Below are 21,762 nucleotides of genomic sequence, written 5' to 3'. Positions count from 1 at the left end.
CAAAAACCAAGATATATTAAGGAATATATTAACTTGTTTTTATTATCATCAAAACAGCATGTGCTTTACATGGAGAGGGGACAATACAGAGTTGGCATAGAATTTCAGTTTTGCAAGGTAAAAAGTTCTAGAAATTGGTTAACAATGAGTCCACTTAGCACTGTTGAAGTACATACTTAGAACTGGTCATGTTGATAAATTTTGTTATGTACTTTTAAACATTATCATACAAATAATACTTAATAATTATGGAAAAATACAAACAAATAGAAAAGAAAAACTACCTATAATCCTATCAGCTAAGATAAATATTTTATTGCCTAAATTATATTTCTTGTTTCACAATGCTTTTTGCTCTTTTATATATCGTGACCTTTTCAAATAAGTTAACTTATTTATTTATTTTATTTATTTATTTATTTATTTTTTTTTTGGTTTTTCGAGACAGGGTTTCTCTGTGTAGCTTTGCGCCTGTCCTGGAACTCACTTGGTAGTCCAGGCTGGCCTCGAACTCACAGAGATCCACCTGGCTCTGCCTCCCGAGTGCTGGGATTAAAGGCGTGCGCCACCACCGCCCGGCAAGTTAACTTATTTAAACCATATTTTATGTTTGTTATATGTTCTTATTTGAAAATTCAGAAGAATGTATATTTAACATTTCTGTGAATTCTTGACAGTTCAAACAGAATTGAAGCTCCATGTGTAGAGATGTCTGTCCTTCAGTTGATGTTTTTGTAAGTAACTAAACTTGTAGTAGAATATTTTAAGGGGTGTTACTTTTGTTCATATTGCATTTGTTTAACTCTGGGAAGCTGTGTTACTGTGCCTGATGGTCTAATAAAGAGATGGCCAATAGCAAGGCAGGAGAAAGGATAGGCGGGATTGGCAGGCAGAGAGAATAAATAGAAGGAGAACTCTGGGAAGAGGGGTTGGAGATCTAAGATCAAGGAGCCAGAGGAGGAGGAGGAGGAGGACTGCAGGGACCAGCCACCCAGCTGCACAGCCAGCCAGGGAGCAAGAGTGAGATTACAGAAGTAAGAGAACAGGAAAAGCCCAGAGGCAAAAGATAGATGGGATAATTTAACATAAGGAAAGCTGGCTAGAAACTAAGCCAAGCTAAGGCCAGGCATTCATAAGTAAGAATAAGCCTCTGTGTGTGATTTATTTGGGAGCTGGGTGGTGGGCCCCCCAAAAGAGCCAAAAAACCAATAGCATAAACTCAGGAGAAGAAAAGCATGCTGGGCTCCTGACTTGCCAGCTGCACTAACACCTTTGATCGGTTCCTTCTGTATATGGCCACACTCCAGGGGCTTTGGGGAACCGGTAAGCCTCCCTGTACCTGGCGATGTACCTGCGATCCCAGCCACATGTTTATCCACTGGGATGACATCAGCAGACTTTCAGCAAAGTTAACTATTAAGTGGTTAGGATGAAAGGTCAGGAGCCCTGCCTTTAACTGGGACATGAGAATGGGAAAAGCACATTGCCCCTTAACATCTGCTTCCCTTGAGGAAAGGGTAAAGAAGAAACAACACAATCGTAGAAAAGTCTTCACTACAGGAGTGATCTGGAAGTCATTATGGAGGAGTACTGCAACTCTACTTTTTGGGTGAGAAATTACATTTATTCTCACGTTTCTTCTTCTCAAACTCATGGCCATCAGTATGAATCAGTAAATTTAGAAGTGTATTTGGCCTAAAGTTTAGTTTAAGAAAAAAAAATCCTAATTTCTCCACATGATTGAACCATCTGGGAAAGATATTACAGTTTATTCTTAAGCTGTTTGTTTGCAGGTGATTTTCTTGAACTGTCTAGCTACAGAAGCACCTTCTATCAGAAATGGTGAAAAATGCAGTATCTTCAGTCCTAGGAATGAAATTGTTATATTTCCACTTTTGTTGTAGGGTAGGAGGAAAAGGAGAAGGCGCCTGTCTGAGCCCTTTTGGAATGTACTGATGTTGATTGAGATGATAATTATGTGTTCTAGGGTGCTGTCAGCTGAGGGTATAGACTATGAATTGAGGCCAGAATCATAAATTTGGGCATTATGAGCACTGAAATAACTTTTGTCTTTTTTGAGACAAGGTCTCTCTATGTAGCTCTGCTGGCCTGGAGTGCTCTATGTAGACCAGGTTGGCCTTGAACTCACAGAGAATCCACCTGCCTCTCGAGTGCTGAGCTTAAAGGTGTGTGCCACCATCCCTGGCCCGGGATAATTTTCTAACTATTAGAAGTGTGTAGCACTGCCTTTAGAGAAGGAAGGAGCACTGGAGAAGGGCCGGTGTTTTGGAGGGGGAGGGTTAAATAAGAATAGCACAGTGTAGAGCCATGGAGAGCTGGGACTTTCAGGCCAGAGCACATTGCCAAATGGCTTGGTGGATGGAGAGTGAGATTCTAAGTGTTGCCTGCAAACCCTTTACACCATGTTCAAATATGTTAGGTGAGTTTTCAGAATTCTAAAGCTTGGGGACCTTCCATAGTGATGAGAGGAGCAGGAATGATATTGCAGACAGTCCTGAATATGTTAGGAAGAACTTGAGCCGCCAGGCCTCCATGGCCAGCACATGAAGACTATCAGAAGGTAGCAAACCATCTCTTGAGAACCTCCTCTGAGAATTAGTCAACAAATCATCTTGGCAGGCACTTTAACCTTTCCTTTAAAGCATCAGTACCAAGAGAGCTACAAAACCTTTGAAAGAATTGATGGAAAAAGAGAAATCTACCTTCTCCTGATTCCAATACAGGGACCTCGACCCAACTCCATCCCCAAAGACTCTTTCATTTATTACATGCAAAGTAAAAAACATGCTTCCTGTCCAAGAGTGCATTGTCACTCCTTCACCAAAATGTACCAGGTCCCCTTGGCTTTGATAGAAGCCTTCTCAGCCATAATAGTCTATGTCATAGTACGACTAAATATCCTGTCTATCTGCTATCTGCAGGTTAGATTATCTGCCACCAAGTAACATGCTCTTACACCTGGGAAACTATTCTCCCCTTTGGATAGAGGAATAGTCTTTCTTCTTCCTATAATTTGCTAAACATTTTAGCAAGTTTTACACAGACTAGTCAGTGTAGAAATCACTTAAAACTGCATGAAGGTACGTTTTTAGAGGTGGGATTGCCAGGAAAGGCCCTAAATGTTATTAAATGGTGACTTTGTATTAATGTAATGTATTATATTAAATGATGAGCACAAAAATACAGGTAGTTAAAAGGTAAAGCTTGCTGTAGACATGGAGTTGAATTCCAGTTGTTAGGAAGCATGTGGAGAACGCTGGGAGAATGGACATCTTTTAAAAAGTATGAATATGTGTTTAACAGTTTTTCCCTTTCGGTCCCCCAGAATTCCTCATTACTGGACAGACCAGATGCAGACCTGCCACTTTGTTTTGAACAAACTGTCCTCGTGTGGATTCCCCTGGGCTTTCTTTGGCTCTTGGCTCCTTGGCAGCTTTTCAGTGTCTATAGATCCAGAACCAAGAGGTCATCTCTAACTAAATTCTACCTTGCTAAGCAGGTACAGTAGCTCCACTATTTTCAAACTCTATTTCCTTGGTGTTGAGGTGAGGCATTTTGAGTGTGTGTGTTGGGGGCGGGGGGTTAGTGTCTTTGTCCAGTCTCTAAATGGTTTGCTGGGTAATAAATACTGTTTCAAGCAGAGCCATGCTGTAATCCTGCCCATGCCTCACCTTCCAGGCATTTGAGACGTGAACAATGGGTCACCCATCTTTAAGATGCTCTGATAAATCAGGGGGCTGTAATTCAGTTGGCACCTACCATGAGATGCAGATGAACTGTATAATGTATCTTTTGCACCAATCTAACAATCACTTATTTCCCAAAACTTAGATCTGAAATGGGTTTTTACATTTTTCTCAAGTAGTTCCCCAGTCAGGATGACCACGCAGGGTGGAAAAAAGAGGGTTAGTATGCATGGTGACAAGTCAGGGCAGGGAGTAATGTGAAGTGCATAGGCTCTAGCAGAGATCCCAGGAGGAAGGAGAGAAGGAGACCTCAGCCTGCTCCAGCAGCCGACTCAGTGAGTGGTCTTGTGATGCTGTAAAGTTTCCTTTAAATCTACCAGCTCCTTCTTTGACTGCTTCTCTTCTCTTTTTTCTTCTGTCTGTCCTCATTTTCAAAGAGGATTTTAGAAAAGCGAATTAGACTCCCTTGTTTAGCGAACTTCTATGCCTGTGGCCTATTGGAGACTGGGGCTTAAAGGCGAAGAAAGTTGGATTCATACTCTGTTTAAACATTCTGTTTAACTCGAAAGTGCACATCTCTACAGAGAAGAAAACACACACTCTTCTAGTCTACCCGTCTTAATCCAGTCTCTGGAGACCCGTTTAAAATGTGTGTTCTGGTTTTGGTCCCTATTCCAAGGGTGGCAGGCATAGCTTTAACTTCTTAAAAATGTCGGAATTGGTTCCTCCTCTCATCCGAAAGTAAAAATTCACGTTTTCTGTGAAAATCTCCCTTCCGACTTCAACTTGCTTTTCTTCTCAGCCTCTCTTCTCCCCACCTTTGGACTGTTTTGTTCTTTGACTTCCTGAGTTGGTGCTGCTCTAGTTGTTTGGTCACTAGTGTGGTGCTATCTCATCTGGACTTAGTCAGTCTGCCTGGTGCTATCTCATCTGGACTTAGTCAGTCTGCCTGGTGCTATCTCATCTGGACTTAGTCAGTCCGCTTGAGCAACATGAGACCAGCTGACTCCCCGGGTTGGTTTGTTTAAAGATTCACTTTAGTGAAGAACAAACTGAATTTTAAAACAAATAGTAATAGCTGTGGAAATGCTGAGTCGGATCCAGAGGTAGAGCAAAAACAAATGGGTTTAAACCAATAAGATATGGGGATAATTACAGAAGTATAAGCTAAAACATTGCCCAACTTGTCCTGAAAAGTTCCAGTAAGCAAGACCAAGATAAGAGAATGGAGTTATTCCAGGGTGGGAGGGTTTAGCTAAGTAAACAGAAAAAAAATCTAGTAAAAATGGCTAACTCATAATAGACAGGACTTCGGGGGGGGGATGTAATCCCTGACAGTGTTGAAAGTGAGATGTTCCATCTGTTCATGAAGTGGTAGAAGTGGCATCCTTAGTAATCAGTTGACTTAGCTACAGCACCTCATCATTCACAAAGCACCGAGAAAAAGTGGATCTTGCCTTGGGAGCCGTATTAAATATGAGTGAATAATATTCTCTTCTTTAATACCAATGAGATACATTGCCTTATAGAAAGTTGCATCTTACATACATACAAGTAATATTATATGGACTCAACAGGTTATGTTTAGGAATATAAATGTATGTACAAATACATATATGCACACAATAGTAATTAATGAAAAAAGAGGCCTTGACTTTGAAGAAGAGTTGAGAAGGGTAGATGGGAGAGTTTGGAGGGAAGAAAGGGAAGGGAGAAACATTGTAATTAAATTATAATCTCAAAAATAAACAATAACAAAAAAGGAAGTTGAGTTTTAGAAAGTTTTAAAGTCTGTCCTTGTCTGAATTCTGACAAATCAGACATCAGGATCCAAAAATATTAGGTGTTTAGTGAATCATTAAACCACCATGTGTTTTCCTGTTGCAAACTGAAGTGTGTGCATGTTTCTAATGATAAGAAGGAATATGTGGTTAATGTAGGAAGTGTGGGAACTCCAGAAAAACAGCAAGAAAATTAAATACATTGATAATATATCACTCTGATACATTCCAGGTTAATGCTGCCATATATTATCATCTATCTTTTAATGTTTTTTTAAATTTATTTTTATTTTGTATACATAGGTGTTTTGCCTGCATGTATGTCTGTGTGAGGTATTGGATCCTGGGAGTTACAGACAGTTGTAAGCTGCCATGTGGATGCTGGGAATTAAACCCGGATCCTCTGGAAGAGCAGTCTGTGCTCTTTTTTGTTCTAATTAAGAAATTTTTTTAATTCATTTTACACACCTATCACAGATCCCCCTCTTCCCTCCTCCCACCCCGCCAGCCTTCCCTGCTCCAACTCACCCCACTCCCCATTCCCTCCTACAGTAAGGTAAAACCTCCCATGGGGAGTCAGCAGAATCTGATACATTCAGTAGAGGCATGTCCAAGCCCCTCCCCCTGACTCAAGGCTCTGTGAGGTGTCCCACCATAGGTAATGGGCCCCAAAAAGTCAGCTCATGCACCAGGGATGGATCCTGATCCTACTGCCAGGGGGGCCCTTAAGCAGATCAAGCTACACAACTGTCTCGCTTATGCAGAGGGCCCCGTCCAGTCCCGTGGAGGCTCCACAGGTGTTGGTCTAAAGTTCCTGAGTTCCCACTAGCTTGGTTTGGTTGTCTCTGTAGGTTTCCCCATCATGATCTTGATGCCCCTTGTTCATAGCATCCCTCTTCTCTCTCTTTGAGTGGACTCCCGGAGCTCAGCCTGGTGTTTGGCTGTGGATCTCTGCATCTGCCTCCATCAGTTGCGGCCAGTGCTCTTAACCGCTGAGCCATCTCTCCAGCCCTATTCTTTTTTTTCAAGAGACGAAAATATACAAATCAAAAGCAAAAATTTCTTCTTCATCCTCCTACTTTGAAGTCCTGTTCTGTAGAGGCCTCAGTTATAATGATTTTGATGGTTATATCTGTATCTGCCAGTGATGTATTTGCATGTATATTTTTCATCTATCAAGTAATAAATGATGTACTTCTGCTTAGGAATTGGACATGGTGCTGTGGCAGGGGCTGGGGAGAAAGAAGTAACTGGCAGAGCTGCTATCCTCCCATGGGCGTGCAACACACACACACACACACACACACACACACACACACACACACACACACATGTGCTGAACACCAAGGTTCAGTCAAGTCTTCCAGTTCTGTCCTATCCTATTTTTTCTCATATTTCTGGTCTTTTTATTTTGGATTTTTTTCCAAAGTATTTTTTTACTTGTTACCTTCATACTTAAATTTAAATTCTACCTCCTGATGCACTTTTGGAAAACATTAGATGATTCGTGTTCTCAAATTTCTTAGATCCCTCTACAGGAGAACATTGTCAAATGAGGCTTTTAGAAAGGCCAGCTGTAAATCTCTAAATCTTTGCGTCTCTCAGGTGCTCATATGCTTAGGAAAGTCTAGCTCCACATTTTTGTTCAGCTCTGAAGAGTTTGCTATATTTTCCCTTAGAGTCTTGTGTTACTAACAATTCTTATTCCTGTGGTCCTCGCTAGATGCTTTTTATTCTTTCTAGTTTGAAATCTCATGAATCTGACTTCATACATCTTTACCTGTTCAGTGTGTCATTCAACCTAAAGACTCATAGCTTTCTTACCACTGAGAAATTTTTATGTTACTCTTTTACTTCCTTTCTTCCAACTTGGAAATTCTTTGTCTTCAGAGTTTCTTTTAGATAGATATTGAATTCTCTGATGGATTTTCCTCCCCAATTCTCTCTCTCTCTCTCTCTCTCTCTCTCTCTCTCTCTCTCTCTCTCTCTCTCTCTCTCTCTCTCAAATACTTTTTTCTCTTTTCCTCTATATGCTAGAAGATTTTTTTCAATGATTTCTTCCAGTTGTCCTAAGAATCTTTATTTTAATATTCAGCAATTGTTAAGAATTTTTCTTAATTTCTAAATATATCTTTTCTTAAAAAGCCACCTGTTTAAAAGATAGTGTCTTCTCAAATCTGTCTTAGAACATTAGTTTTAAAATTCTCTTCACTTGCTGTTTTCTGTTTGACCCCAGAATCAGTTCTTCTGTTTGACCTTGTCTGTCTTCTTTGCTTCCATTGTTTTCCACAATTTCCTAGCATCTCCCAACTTCATTTGCATTTATAAATGAAAGTCTTAGTTAACACAGACAGCTGGGTAGACCTCTTCTTTTTGTGTGTTAACCTCCACAGCTGGCCTCTCCCTGATGGGAAGCCTGATACTGAGCTCTGAGCCCTTGACAACTGTCTGGGTCCCCTCACCAGCTCCCCTTGAGGGAGAAACAGCCTAGACTGTACCTGTCTGCCCCATGTAGAGGAAGTGAAGATGAGTTTACTCTGGGTACCAGTAGTCCCACTATGTTCCAGGCCTCCCCACGACAGCATTCACGTTCTTTAGAGAGCACTTGGCTTGCTTTAGTGATTGATGTGTTCAGTGGGATCTAAGTCATGGAGTGGGCGTGTGGGAAGAAGGGAGCAGCTGGCATAACAGAACCAGTTGTGAACATGGAATGTCGGTTAAACATTTACCTTGTGTCCTGTTATCTGTCCTTTCTGGGGTAGTTTGGATCTTGAGTGTCTCCCAAAGGCCCATGTGTTAAAGGCTTAGTCATCAATGTGTGGTGTTACTGTGAGTTGGTAGAACCATTGGGGGTAATGTAAGGAGATCTGATCTTTAAAGACATGCCCTTGAAGGAGAAACAGGGATGTTGGCCCTTCCCCTAGCTTTCCTCTTTGCTTCTTATCTGTCATGATGTGATCAGACCTCTTCCACCAGGTGCTTCTATGGCATGTTCTCTGCTGCTACCAGCCCAAGTGACCACAAGCTGCAACCATGAGTTAAGATAAACTTTTCATTGTATAAGATGTTTGTCTTAGGTGTTTTATCATGGTGATGAAAAGATGACCAACAGAGCAGACTACAAAGAATATATTTGTGTCAGTTAGGGCTTCCACCGCAGCATTTCTGTTGAATTAAGTCCAGAAACAGCGACAGATGGCTGGTTGTTTTTATCAATTTTCTTGTAATGTCAGTGTATCAAGCCTCTTAAGCTAGTGTATGATTGTAAGATGGCTGCAATATCTCCATGCAAACCATCAAGTCAGTATCCAGAGGCTAATAAAGGTGTCAGGCAACTGTTGTGCATTGTTTAAAAAACATTACTGAGATTATAGTTCATGTGCTATAAAACTAACTAAGGTGTGAAATTTGATGACTTTTAGAGTATTTCCAAAATTATATGACCATCGTTACTGTCTAATTCCAGGATGATTCATCACTCTAAAACCAACCCTGAACCCAAGCTTCCTCCCGATTCCCATCTCACCCCCATCCCTGGTAACTGCTAACCTGTTTGCTGTTTATAGAATTTCCCTACTCAGGACATTTCCTATATGAAAAATCATATAATATGTAGTCTTTACTCTCTAATATTTTACTTAACAAAGTATTTTAGGTTTATCTATGTTGCAGCATGAATTAGTATTTCACGTCTTTGTAGATTTATTTTTATTATAGTAAGTACAAGGTTACTGTTCATTATTACTAGCTACTCTAGAACTTTTTCACCACCCCCAAATAGAAACTCAAGCGGTTTCTTCTTGCTGGCTATCTCCTGTCCGAGCCCCTGACAACAACAAACCTACTTCTAGTCTCTAGATGTACTTGATTTGTCAATTTCCTATATAAATGTAATTATATATCTATGTGACTTAGAATGTGTGCCCTTTTGTGTATGACTTCTTTCACACAGCATAACATTTTAAAGACGTATCCATGTTATAATGTACATCAACACATCATTCATTCTTATGACTGAAAAATATTATATGGCTAGACCACATTTTTTTTTTACCTGTTCATCAGTTGATAGACATTTGAGTTGTTTTCACTTTTGTCTATGTTAAATGATGCTGTTAGGAACATTTATATATTAGATTTTTAGTGAACAGAGGTTTCCAATTTCTTAGGTACATACTTAGAAATAGAATTACTGGGTCATCTCTTGAGGAACTTACAAAATTCCAAAACACCCATAACCTTTTATGTTCCATTAGCAATGTTGGATGTTTGTGATACTAATTTTCATCAGGACTTATTACTGTCCATCTTTTTCATTTTAGCTAGATGAGGTGATATCTTGTAGTTTTGTTGTTTTTATTAATTCTGTGTGGGTGAAAGAGAAAGTGAGTGTGTATGTACATGTGTATGCACATGTGTATGCAAGTACAGAAGCCAGAGGAGTATGTTGGGGTCTCTGCTCTGGGACTCTTTACCTCACTCCCTTGAGACAGGGTCTCTCACTCTAGTCGGAGCTAGACTGGCAACCAGAAGTCCCCACCAATCCTCCAGCTTCTCCCTCCCATCCCCACCATCAGGGATGGGGTTACAGACCCACACTGTAGCCATGGGATTTAGCATCTGTCAGCGGTGGCCACACTGTAGGCTGGAAGAAACGAGGTGTAAGGTGGATGCTGTAGGACAGGCAGAGACACCAGTGAGCTCAGCTCAGATTCAATGCTACCTTTTAAAGGTGCATTTTAAGCTTTAGTTTCTCTGCTATTTGCATCCAGACTTGCCTGTCGGCCTCCAGCCCCCAAATAATGATACGGAGACTTCTTATTAATTATGAAAGCTTGACCTTTAGCTTAGGTTTGTTCCCAGCTAGTTCTTATAACTTAAACTAACCTGCTTTTGTTAGCCTATGTTCTGCTACATGGCTTTTTTTTTCAACCTTTCCTCCATTCTGTATATCCAAGTTGGTCTGTGTCTTGCTAGTGTCTTGGTGAGCCTAGATTCATCTCCTTGAGTTCCTTTTTTCCCCTGGAAGTCCCGCCTATTTTCTCCTGCCTACGTATTGGCCATTCAGCTCTTTTTTAAACCAATCAGAAGGTGCCTTAAGCGGAGACACATCTTTCCAGTATACAAAAAGATTATCTTACAACAGCTATTGTATCTGCCACTATTAATAGTTTGTTTTTTACTTCTAAAGTACGCCTGATCTGCTGATGTCTTAGTTACATTTACTAATTGTTACCATGAAATAGCCTGAAAAAGTAACTTAAGGAAGAAAGAGTGTATTTTGTATTCACAGGTAAAATTGACCATGGCAGGGAACTCCTGGTCTCAGGAGCGTCAGGCAGCTGGTCACAGCAAATCTACAGTCACAAAGAAGAGAGTGATGATGCATGCATCTGTATCATTTGTATAAATACACATCGTATACACAAACACTTCATGGTCAAAACTAAGGCCACAGAACTTTTTCCTATATTTGTGGGAGGTGGGAGTAGAAAGGGATGTGGAAGGAGGGGAGATGAGAGTAGAAAAGGTCCTCGTGTGGAGATGGAGATACTTGTATAACTTCTCAAAACAAGCAGTAATCCCCATCGGTGCTGGGTGGGTCTCCAGTACAATGTGAATGATGTTTTAGGAGCTCATAGGACAAAAACACTGGGTGTTGGGGGTCAGGGCACCTGAGATGAAGTAATTGCAGTCTTTTGCAATATTAACTTCAAAGGTTTTGTGAGGCCGAGACCAAAGGCCCATGACCAAAGGAAAGAGTATCAAAAAGGTTGAAATGTTGAAATGGATTTTTTCAAGATGGAATCTGGTACTCACTCTGTAGCCTAGGCTGTCCTGAGACTCAGTCTTCCTTCCTCAGTTTCTGAGTGCTGAGATTACAGGCTCCTTCTAGGTTTGAATTCTCCTTTCATACTTAGTACATAACTTTCTGTTTCTGTGCAGCAAGTGGCCTCCCAGATTAACAGTTTAGAGAATAGGGGTGTGTGTGTGTGTGTGTGTGTGTGTGTGTGTGTGTGTGTGTGTGCATGTGGAGGTCGGAGGTCAACCTCTAGGGGTGTTCCTTGAGCCGTCCACCTTGCTTCTTTCAGAAACAGTCTCTCACTGGGACCTGGGGCTTACCAGCTGGACTAAGCTGTCTGTCTGAAAAGCCCCAGGGATCCTCCTGTTTCTGCCTTCCCAGAGCTGGGATTACAAGCGTGTAATATCAAGCTTTTTTTTTTTTTTTTTTAGACAGGGTCTCATTATGAATCCCTGGCTGTCCTAGAACTCACTCTGTAGACCAGGATGGCTTAAAACTCACAGAGATCCACCTACCTCTACCTCCTTGGTGCTGGGATTAAAGGGATGCACCACCATGACTGCCAATGCCTAGCTTTTCTGCATGACTACTGAGTATCAAACTCAAGTCCTCATGAATGGGTAGCAAGAACGTTACTGACTGAGCTCTCTCCCCAGCTCTCTCTCTCCATTTTTCTTTGACATATATATTTGTCTTCTATTTTTTTAAATTAAAAAGTATCGTATGTTGAACACATTCCTCCCAAGAATAAACATTTTTACCTTATATTTTCTATGGATCAGGAATTTATGAGCTAATTGCTTGACTCTATTTTAAGGTCTCTCATGAGGTTCTTGGCTAGAGGATCTGCTTCTAAGATGTTCATCCACTTGAGTGTTAGCAGAAGTCCTCGGTTTCTCAGTGGCTGTTACAAAACAGTCTCATTTCCTAATCAAGTGAACCTTTCCCTGGAGCACTTTGAACATCTTCATGACAGGGCTAGCAGGCTTCTTGAGAACTATTGCCCTGGGAATACCAAGACAGAGGGAAACCAAGACAGAGCAGCTGTGTGGCTTTCTATGACTTTTACCACTTTCTTTCTTAAGATTTTTCAAAATGTGTGTAAGTGTCTCTGCATGTACGACACACACTGCAGGTATCTTCAGAGGCCAGAAGAGGGCATCAAATCCAATGGAATTGGAGTTGCCCTTTTCATAGTTGTGAGCCATCTGTTGTGAAGAAAGGAGTAACAACAACAATAATCATTGACACATTTTTTTAAATCATCACATCAAAATACTTACCATGGCTTCTTTTGTTTTAAAACGTGTCCTCACTCCATAGCCCAGTCTGGCTTTGAACTCATGATCTTTCTCCCTCGACTTCCCATGTGCTGGGGTTACAGTTATTGTGGCACACTTTTAACTTGGTTCCTACTGAACTGTGTGTGGGTAGTTACACTGGCAATGTAACCTCGTAAGTGTGTTATTTGACTCACTGTGTACTCTTGCCCATCGCTGCAGACCATTCCATTGCGAGAGGTTCCGAGAGCCTCAACAGTAACGCGTCTTGTCTCTCCTCAGGTGCTCGTCCTGTTTCTTCTCATTGTAGCAGCCATAGACCTGGCTCTTGCACTCACAGAAGATTCTGGACAAGCCACAATTCCTCCTGTTAGATATACTAATCCAATCCTCTACATATGCACATGGGTAAGGTTCAGTACCACTTCCACCCCATTTATCTTCTCTTCACCCAGAAGCAGCTGAAATGCACTCTTTGGGTATTGAATTAAGTCCACTTTCACCTGTCTGTTACAAGAATTTACAGAGCAATATTGCTTAATTTTAAAGGAGGGAAACAAACTTCTTCTTGTTTTGAATTCTAATCTACAGAACCTTCTCCAATTTTACTCCCACATCTTGCCATCTAAGGACCACAGATGAGATCTAACTTTCATGATGTAAGATAATTTTTAAATGTTGTAAATATGATTTTTAATTGGCTGATGGATAATCAGATCACTGAGTCTAAAGCTGTGTATAAGTTTGATAACAGAAACTGCTAAACCAGGTGATACACTCCTGCAATCCCAGCGGGTGGTGTGTTCCACTCCAGCCTATCTCAAAACAGAGAGAAGAAAAAGAAAAGAAAGAAGGAAACTATTATCTCTCCTGCAGGCATATTTTATTTGGGGAGAGGAGCATATAGTATTTAAAAGAAACTATTGAATAGTTCCTATCATATTAAAAGAGGAAACTGTCACAAAACTATTTGGATTGACAAACTTTCTCAAAAAATGAGAAGCTTAGATTTTTCCGTGTTCAGTACAGTCTTGGAGCCCCCTTACCCTGCCTTCATTCAGTAACATGATCTGGCAGTTCTCCCCAGGAATCTTTGTGATCACTGCGCAGACAGTAGTGTTCTGGAGCTGGCTAATACAGCGCTGACTGGGTTGATACCCGCCCCCAACTCTTCATTTGGAAATTAAGTCTACCACAGCAGCAGGACAATCTTTACACCAGGACAATCGACCGTTGCTACAGATCATGGCTTCTCTCCCTCCAGAATAGTAATTTGCTAGAACAGCACTAGGTATAGGAACCAACATGTTTGTGTGAAATGATACAGGCAAGGCTTAGGGATTTTAAAGAAAAGTGAGTTTCTTAGACCAATATTACAGAATCAAGATGTAGTCGACCAGTACCTATTCACCAGAATCTGCCTCCTCAACCTGACTACTGCCTGCTGCTAATTTCCTGGTGTCCTGAAAAGGTTTTCATAACTCTTAAAGTAACTCCACTACAATTCAGTTGTAACATTCTGCTTTCTTGCTAACTTCTCACCAAAGTGTAGAGATGAAGTACTAGAAAGAGGATTCAATAGCATCAAGGAAGTAATGTAAATCTGACATTCATGTGTCCTCTGCCTGGCCAAATTAGCTTCAGGTCCCCTTTCTTCCGTGTTCCCTGACACTCTCCTCTTCTGTCCTTGGTGGTGACACTGTGCTTCAGAGTCTCATGTACATTTTCCTCTAGCTCCTGGTTCTGGTGATCCAACACAGCAGGCTGTGGTGCATACAGAAGAACTCATGGTTCCTGTCCCTATTCTGGATTCTCTCAATATTCTGTGGCACGTTCCAATTTCAAACTCTGATACGAGCCCTCCTGCAGGTAAGAAGAAAGGGAGGTGACGATAAGGTACTTCTGGGCATCTTCTGAGTCAAAGAAAATGGCCTCAGGTAATCTGAGTTCCAGGATAGAGTTGTATCAAAGAGTTTAATCATAAGCACTGGTGCACATGAATTGTTTAGACTGTGATTAAAAAAAAAAAAAACTCATTTTTTTTTTTTTGCCTCCTACCCTTAGGACAGCAAGTCTAACATGGCCTACTCCTGCCTGTTCTTCATCTCCTATGGGTTCCAGATCATCATCCTTATCCTTTCAGCCTTTTCAGAACAAAGTGACTTATCACATGTGAGACTAACTATATTCATTTCATATATTATTTAACTGGAGGATACCCGAGCATAAGTAGTTTGGAGATGTCTGAGTTTCATGGAGGTCTCATGAGCCCACAATAAGGGACAGATTGAATATCACTGATCCAAAAGTCTAATATCCAAAATTCCCCAAGTTTGAAGCTTTCAAAAAGACTGTACAATATTGCAAAATGGAAAAACTTCAAAACTTGAAACACGATTGGTCCCAAATTTTAGATAGTAGTATAGAATGTTTTATATATATGAAGAAACAGAGTGCTAAGTATATGGAAACACTGACTTCCATGTTCATCTGGAAATGTTCCACACAGACAGCTAATTCATATATCTATGCCGGAAAATCTGGTCTTTCAAGCCTCCAAATGCATGCTGACCAGCCAACATCAGCATAACAGCTAGACTCTAAAGCCATGTCTAGAAAAGCAGTTTCTGATTTTAGAGTCCCATAGAGTTCCTATTTCCAATTGATTCACTTTTCAACGTTTTATATTTTTCAGAATCCATCATCCACGGCTTCATTTCTGAGTAGCATTACGTTTAGTTGGTTTGACAGGTAGGCAGTGCCTGGATTATGGGTTATCTGTATCTTTATATGCTCAATTCTCTGAAAGCGAAGAAAAGCTCAGTTTTTTAAAAGTGCCTCCTGTGGCCTCCATTTTTCTTCTCTTAGAGAGTTTAGGTTAGTTTAATTCAGCCCCTTCATTGGATTGATTAGGATAAGGAGGAGAAACTGGGAGGTAATCATTTTTGGTAGCCTGAGAGTTCCATGGGAGAAACAGAAGGAGACAGCAAGACAGGAAAGGGGGGATGTGGAGGCAGGTGGTGTGGTACAGGCTTGCAGGGAAAGAAAACACAGCAGCCTGTGCTACCAGAGGGTCTAGAACAGGTATCTTTGGTCTTTGTAGTTTGTAGACCCTCTGAAAGGCTGGTGAGGTCCATAAGTGTTTTACGTACATTGAACACTGACTGTAAACACAGAATATTTAAAAAGCAAGTTTGTCGGGGTGGAGAGATGGCTCAACAGCTCAGATTCTTGCTATTCTTTCAGAGGACCTGAATTCAGTTCCCTGCACTCATATCAAGTGGCTCACTTACTACCTGTAACTCAGGCTCCAGCAGGATCTCATGCCTCCAGCATATACAGACACCTGTACACATGTACACATGCTCTCATACAGATACATACACATACACATAATGAACGCTTCAAATTAAATTATATTAAAATTAAAATAAAAAGACACATTTGTGATATAGTGTGAATATACTTTAAAATCAGTTCATTGAATTTAACCATCTAATGATAGATCTCATAAGGATCATAATTTGAAAGTAGCGATGAGTCTAGGTTAGCCATGAAAGCATCTATGGTTTCTCTTGGAAACAAAGACACCATATTCTGCTCAGATTAGGAGAAAAGGCTGGATTTCAGTTATGAGCTGTTACAAATAAAGATGTAATTAATGTTCCACTCATGTTCTCAAGCCCTGAGTTGGAGAGTCACAATCTAGAAATACAGTATGAAGGCAGCTGTGAGATTGGCTAAATTTCCTAAGGGCATCAGGGAGGTCCCTCAAGGAGATACCGGAGTGTAGAGAGAAGGAGCGAGAGCAGGAGGAGGTGACACCTTTGACTTGTGACCCAGTAGAGCCTCTCCCCTTCTCTTTTCCATGTTGTCTTCGAACACATTCTGTTGCCTCTGTGTTCTCCCCACTCTTCCGTTAGATTAAAGGGCCAGGAGATGGAGACAGCAGAGCAGTCGAGATGTCCAAAATGTCATCCCCCTCTCTCAGATCCGCAGGCTAGGTTCTGATAGAGGCGGGCTGATACAGCGCATAGGGTCTCAGCCTGGGGGTCATTCTTGTTCCAGCACTGTTCTGAAAGGTTACAAGCATCCGTTGACACTAGAAGATATCTTGGATGTTGATGAAGGGCTTCAAACCAAGTCGGTCGTAAGCAAGTTTGAAGCGTTCATGACAAAGGACCTGCAGAACGCCAAGCAGGCTCTTCAGAGGCGGCGGAAGAAGTCCCAGCGGAACCCTGATGCCGCACTACACGGTTTGGACAAGAACCAGAGTCAGAGCCAAGATGTTCTTGTCCTGGTAACTCTAACACACGTGTCTGTGTGAATGTGCTGTATGCCTCAGGCAAGAAGCAGTGTCATTTCTGACATTTTTTCGCATTTTCATACTATTCACTGCACAGTTCTTGTAATGCCTGAGTGATGGATGCATGGATGTATAATATACTGTTGTTTCTCCTTTGGGATATATTTGAAAATTTTCACAGTATAACAATGAAAATAATAATAATAATAATAATAATAATAATAACAACATTACTAGGGCTAGGGAGATGGATGGCTTAGAAGGTAAAAGCACTTTCCACATGAGCCTGGGGGCCTGACTTTGAATACCTAGAGCCTACATAAAAGCTAGACACAGTAGAATGTGCATCTATAATTCTAGGTACCTACAGGAAATGGGGAGTGGAGACAGGAAAATGTGCCGAAACTCTTAGGCCAGCTAGCCAGATTTAAGCAGCAGGGAAGGGACCCTATCTCAAATAAGGTAAGGCCAAGGCCAAGACCAACACATGAAGGTTGTCCTGACACCCAGGTGTACACTTTGGCACACCTACAACCTGTACTCCCGCACACAAACATTCTCTCTCTCTCTCTCTCTCTCTCTCTCTCTCTCTCTCTCTCTCTCTCTCTCTCTCTCCACACACACACACACACCACATACACACACACACACACACACACACACACACACACACACAATCATTACTTGAAACTGCACAGTATTAGAAGTCAGCATTAGTAGCTAACATATTGACTCATTTATTCAAACATATTTACTGAGCACAGATGTGTGTCTATTTGGGGTAATGGGTACAACAAACAAGTCTGATAGAAATCTCATCTTTAGAGAACCAGGGAAAAAAGCAGTAAGACAATCAATATGCTGAGGGAAATAAATGTGATTAATAAACTAAAAACAAGCATGGTACAGTGATTACTCAGGAAGCTCAGGCAGGAGCATCAGGTGTAGCTTAAGTTTTCCTGCCTGGCCCACAGTCAGGACAAATCTCTCTCACCTGCCAGTCCCACAGCCGCTCAGACCCGACCAAGTAAACACAGAGACTTATATTGCTTACAAACTGTATGGCCGTGGCAGGCTTCTTGCTAACTGTTCTTACAGCTTAAATTAATCCATTTCTATAAATCTATACCTTGCCACGTGGCTCGTGGCTTACCGGCATCTTCACATGCTGTTTCTCATCATGGTGGCTGGCAGTGTCTCTCTGACTCAGCCTTCCACTTCCCAGCTTTATTCTCCTTGTCCCACCTACACTTCCTGCTTGGCCACTGGCCAATCAGGGATTTATTTATTGACCAATCAGCAACACATTTGACATACAGAACATCCCACAGCAATCAGGAGCTTGAGAACAGCTAGGGTAGGATAGTGAGAGGAAGGGAAGGAAATGGGGGGTAGAGGAGAGAAGGAAGGATGATAGAGTGCTGGCTTCACATGTTGATGGCCCTGGCTTTGATTTCCAGGACCACAAACACACAGAGAAAGAGGAAGATGGTGTGTTGGAGTGGGAAGAGGAAGGGGGAGGTGTATCATCCCCAAGCACTGGAAGCTAGTAATCTGAATTGAGGTCACCAGTAGGGTCATTTTCTCCCTGAAACATGGAGGGAAGAATGATTTCTGCCTTTCCTACTTCTGTTTTGGGCTAGAAATCCTAAGCATTCCTTGGCTAGTGGGTGCATCATCCCATTCGCTGTTTCAATTGTCACCATCTTATCTCTGTCTCTTTTCCTCTTATAAGGACACCAGCCGTGCTGGATTACAGTCTAAGGACCAGTTTGCTTACACTCACACAGATCCTCTTTCCAAAGAAGGGCACATTCTAAGATCCTGAGAGTGGGACCTGGTATTACTTTGGGTTCTCTAGAGTATGAATCTCTCTCTACATATCTATCTATATATTGTGATCCCAGTGTGGCACTGAGCCTTCCTCAGGCTGAGCTTTTAAGCACAAAAACCATGCTCTGGGTTGACATACTTCAGTTAACAAGAACAGTTAGCCAGAAGTGGAAGTACAAAGGCTAAAATGTACATTTTAGAGACTTTCCCAGAACTATGGACTTGGATGAGTTAGGTCTTTGGTTCTGTTTTGGCAGGTGGTACTGCCTGCATGCTGAGTTTGAGGGACTGTATGGTACTCCCATCATAGAGACAGTTGTGCTAAGGGCTGGGGCCCTGTTACATACTGAGCTACAACTTCAGACCTTGGGTTTTTGAAACAGTCTTTTTATGTAGTTAAGGCTGGTCTTCAACTCACTGTGTAGCTCAGGCTGGCCTCAAATTAATAATCCGTAATCCTTCTGCTTTAGCCTCCTGAGTATGGGCATTCCCAGTGTCTGGGCTTGTCTTTATGATGTGTTCTCTCTAGTTTACTTGTCTGCTTTTCAACCCAAAGGCTATTATGGTGTGAGTTAGGTGGGGGAGAAAGAGGCCAGAAGGTGGGCAGCAATCAGGAGGTGAACAAAGATTACAACTGTCCGGAGAGGGTGGGGGGGTGAGGGGTGGGGGGGGTGAGGTGGGGGGGTGAGGGGAGGGCTCCTAGGCCCTGCTGGAGCCTGGAGCCGTTCAGAGCACAGTCTTATGAGGCTTACGCCGCACAATTTTGTGGACATGGTTGTCTTTGGTTTTGTACCTAGGAAGAAGCTAAAAAGAAGAAAAAGAAGTCTAGGACCACAAAAGACTATCCCAAATCCTGGCTGATCAAGTCCCTCTTCAAAACTTTCTATGTGGTGATCTTGAAATCATTTATATTGAAATTAATCCATGATATTCTTCTGTTTCTGAATCCTCAGATACTGAAGTGAGTGTCCAGGACTTGTTGTCCTGTCTGGCTGCCCCTGCTGCCCTCCCCTGCCCTGTGTCTATGTAGGCAAGAGTGGTCATTGCGTGCCTGTGTTTGAAAAGCACTCCTGTGTTTCTTCCACCTCCCAGCCTTGTGTACACGAAAAGCACAATGCCATTTTCAAGATCTAAGATGACACGTTAGCCCCTCTCTTTTCTGTGTCCCTCTCCTAAGGAGGCCACAGACTCGTTAGACTTCTTTGTTGTCAAACTGAACTAGTATGAACTGAGCCACATTTCAGAGATGGGCAGCATGCTTCAGGAGAGTGAATAAACTCATCTCTTCATAGCCAGCACCTTTTCTAGAGGTACAGGGTGCTCATGATGGGGCTTTGAATCTGCCACTGTATGGACCAGCTAGAGAGCCCTTTGCCTTGTCTGGGCATGAGCTTGCCTTGTCTAAAAATGAATTGACTGTTGCCACGCCCTGTGACAGGGCTGAAACATTACAGTAGCAGGTGTGTGAGAGAGAGAGAGAGACAGAGAGAGAGACAGAGACAGACAGAAAGGGATTTCTCTAAAGATCTATTTTTTTTTTTCATTTTTGGAGTCTCTCTATGTAGCCCAGGCTGACTGACATTAAATTCTTGGTTCTTCTCCCTTAGCCCCTGAGTTCTGGAATTGTATATCTTAGGGTTATTATTATTATTTTGATGAAATACCATGACCAAAAGCAAGTTGGGGACGAAAGAGTTTATTTGGCTCATGCTTCTAATCATACTCCAGCAGTGAAGGAAGTTGAAGCAAGAATTCAAACAGGGCAGGGATGTTGAGGCAGGAGCTGATGCAGAGGCCATCAAGGGGTGCTGCTTACTGGCTTGTTCCCCATGGCTTGCTTTCCTGTAGAACCCAGAACCACCAGCCCAGAGATGATACCACCCACAACAGGCTGGGCCTTCCCCTATCAATCACTAATTAAGAAAAATTCCCAGTCAGGCGTGGTGGCACACGCCTTTAATCCCAGCAGTTGGGAGGCAGAGGCAGGCGGATCTCTGTGAGTTCAAGCCAGCCTCGTCTACAAAGTGAGTTCCAGGATAGCCATGGCTGTCACACAGAGAAGCCCTGTCTCAAAAAGCCAAAAAATAAAAAATAAAAAAATAAATTCATAAGGCCCACCTACACCCTGATCTTATGGAAGCATTTTCTTCATTAAAGTTTGCTCCTGTCAGGTGACTTTAGCTCGTATTGGGGAAAATTTTGGTTGTTTTGTTACCTATAGAGCAAGAGTGAGGCTTTGGCTGTGCATAAGCAGAAGGAGGAGCCCTGGGACCTAATGAGTGAGTGTCACCTGGTTTGGTTTGGTTCCCGCAGATTCCTCATTGCCTTTGTGAGCGATCCTAACTCGTATGCGTGGCTTGGCTATGTCTCTGCGATCCTAATGTTTGCTGTGACGCTCATCCAGTCCTTCTGCCTCCAGTATTATTTTCAGTTGTGTTTCTTATTGGGAATGAGTGTACGGACAACGCTCATGGCTTCGGTATATAAGAAGGTAAGCAATTATGTCACGGATAGCCCAAAAAGAGAAAAGAAAAGAAAAGAATCAAACCAAAGAAAAAAACACTTAATAAATGTGAACATTTATTCCAAGATTGAGGAAACTTTAATAGAAATGAAAATTAATGTCAACACTTAGTTTTGATTAGTTATAAGGTTTCCTTAAGTCCTTCTTTGGAAATTAAAAAAATGAAGTGTGTTCATGCTACTGAGCATCCTGTGGAGAATCTAGCAAGCTGCCCAGGGTCTGCCTTCAGCCCTGAAGGCTCAGACACCATTCTCCTGCCTTTCCCGACCAAATGGAGAGCCTCAGAAAATAAGATAAAGTCGGAGAAGAAGGCGCTGAGGGTCACACTCTCAGAACCATCAACATCTCATTTGTAACCATTTTTGTTTTATTTTCTGTGCGTGGGTGTTTTATCTGTATGCACCTATGTTCACCATATGTGAGGTGAGGTGACGAGGGCATCAGATCCCCTGGAACTGGAGTTACAGACATTTGTGAGCCTCCATATGGATGGTGAGAATTGAACCCACGTCCTTAGGAAGAGCAGCC

General features: G+C 41.9%; 1 protein-coding gene across 3 annotated transcripts in view; it reads left to right on the top strand.

Annotated features, from left to right (window-relative positions):
* Window positions 1-439: 439 nt before the first annotated feature.
* Window positions 440-21,762, top strand: part of Abcc2 (ATP binding cassette subfamily C member 2) — a 65,661-nt gene continuing 44,338 nt past the window's right edge. Inside the window, exons 1-9 of one of the 3 annotated variants that reach the window (XM_052712859.1) lie at window positions 440-1,609; window positions 3,347-3,520; window positions 12,854-12,979; window positions 14,306-14,440; window positions 14,636-14,743; window positions 15,267-15,322; window positions 16,640-16,871; window positions 19,508-19,671; window positions 21,024-21,201. In XM_052712859.1, coding sequence (XP_052568819.1) covers window positions 1,580-1,609; window positions 3,347-3,520; window positions 12,854-12,979; window positions 14,306-14,440; window positions 14,636-14,743; window positions 15,267-15,322; window positions 16,640-16,871; window positions 19,508-19,671; window positions 21,024-21,201 — 1,203 coding nt within the window. In that variant the 5' untranslated portion in view covers window positions 440-1,579. Of the gene's footprint in view, window positions 3,521-12,853; window positions 12,980-14,305; window positions 14,441-14,635; window positions 14,744-15,266; window positions 15,323-16,639; window positions 16,872-19,507; window positions 19,672-21,023; window positions 21,202-21,762 lie in introns of those variants that run through there. The other 2 variants (XM_052712858.1, XM_052712860.1) reach the window with 2 other exon arrangements.

Source organism: Peromyscus californicus, unplaced genomic scaffold (genome assembly GCF_007827085.1).
Source record: "Peromyscus californicus insignis strain IS unplaced genomic scaffold, ASM782708v3 Scaffold_4__1_contigs__length_199733344, whole genome shotgun sequence".
Lineage (NCBI taxonomy): Eukaryota > Metazoa > Chordata > Mammalia > Rodentia > Cricetidae > Peromyscus > Peromyscus californicus.
This window is presented reverse-complemented; position numbering and strand designations above follow the sequence as displayed.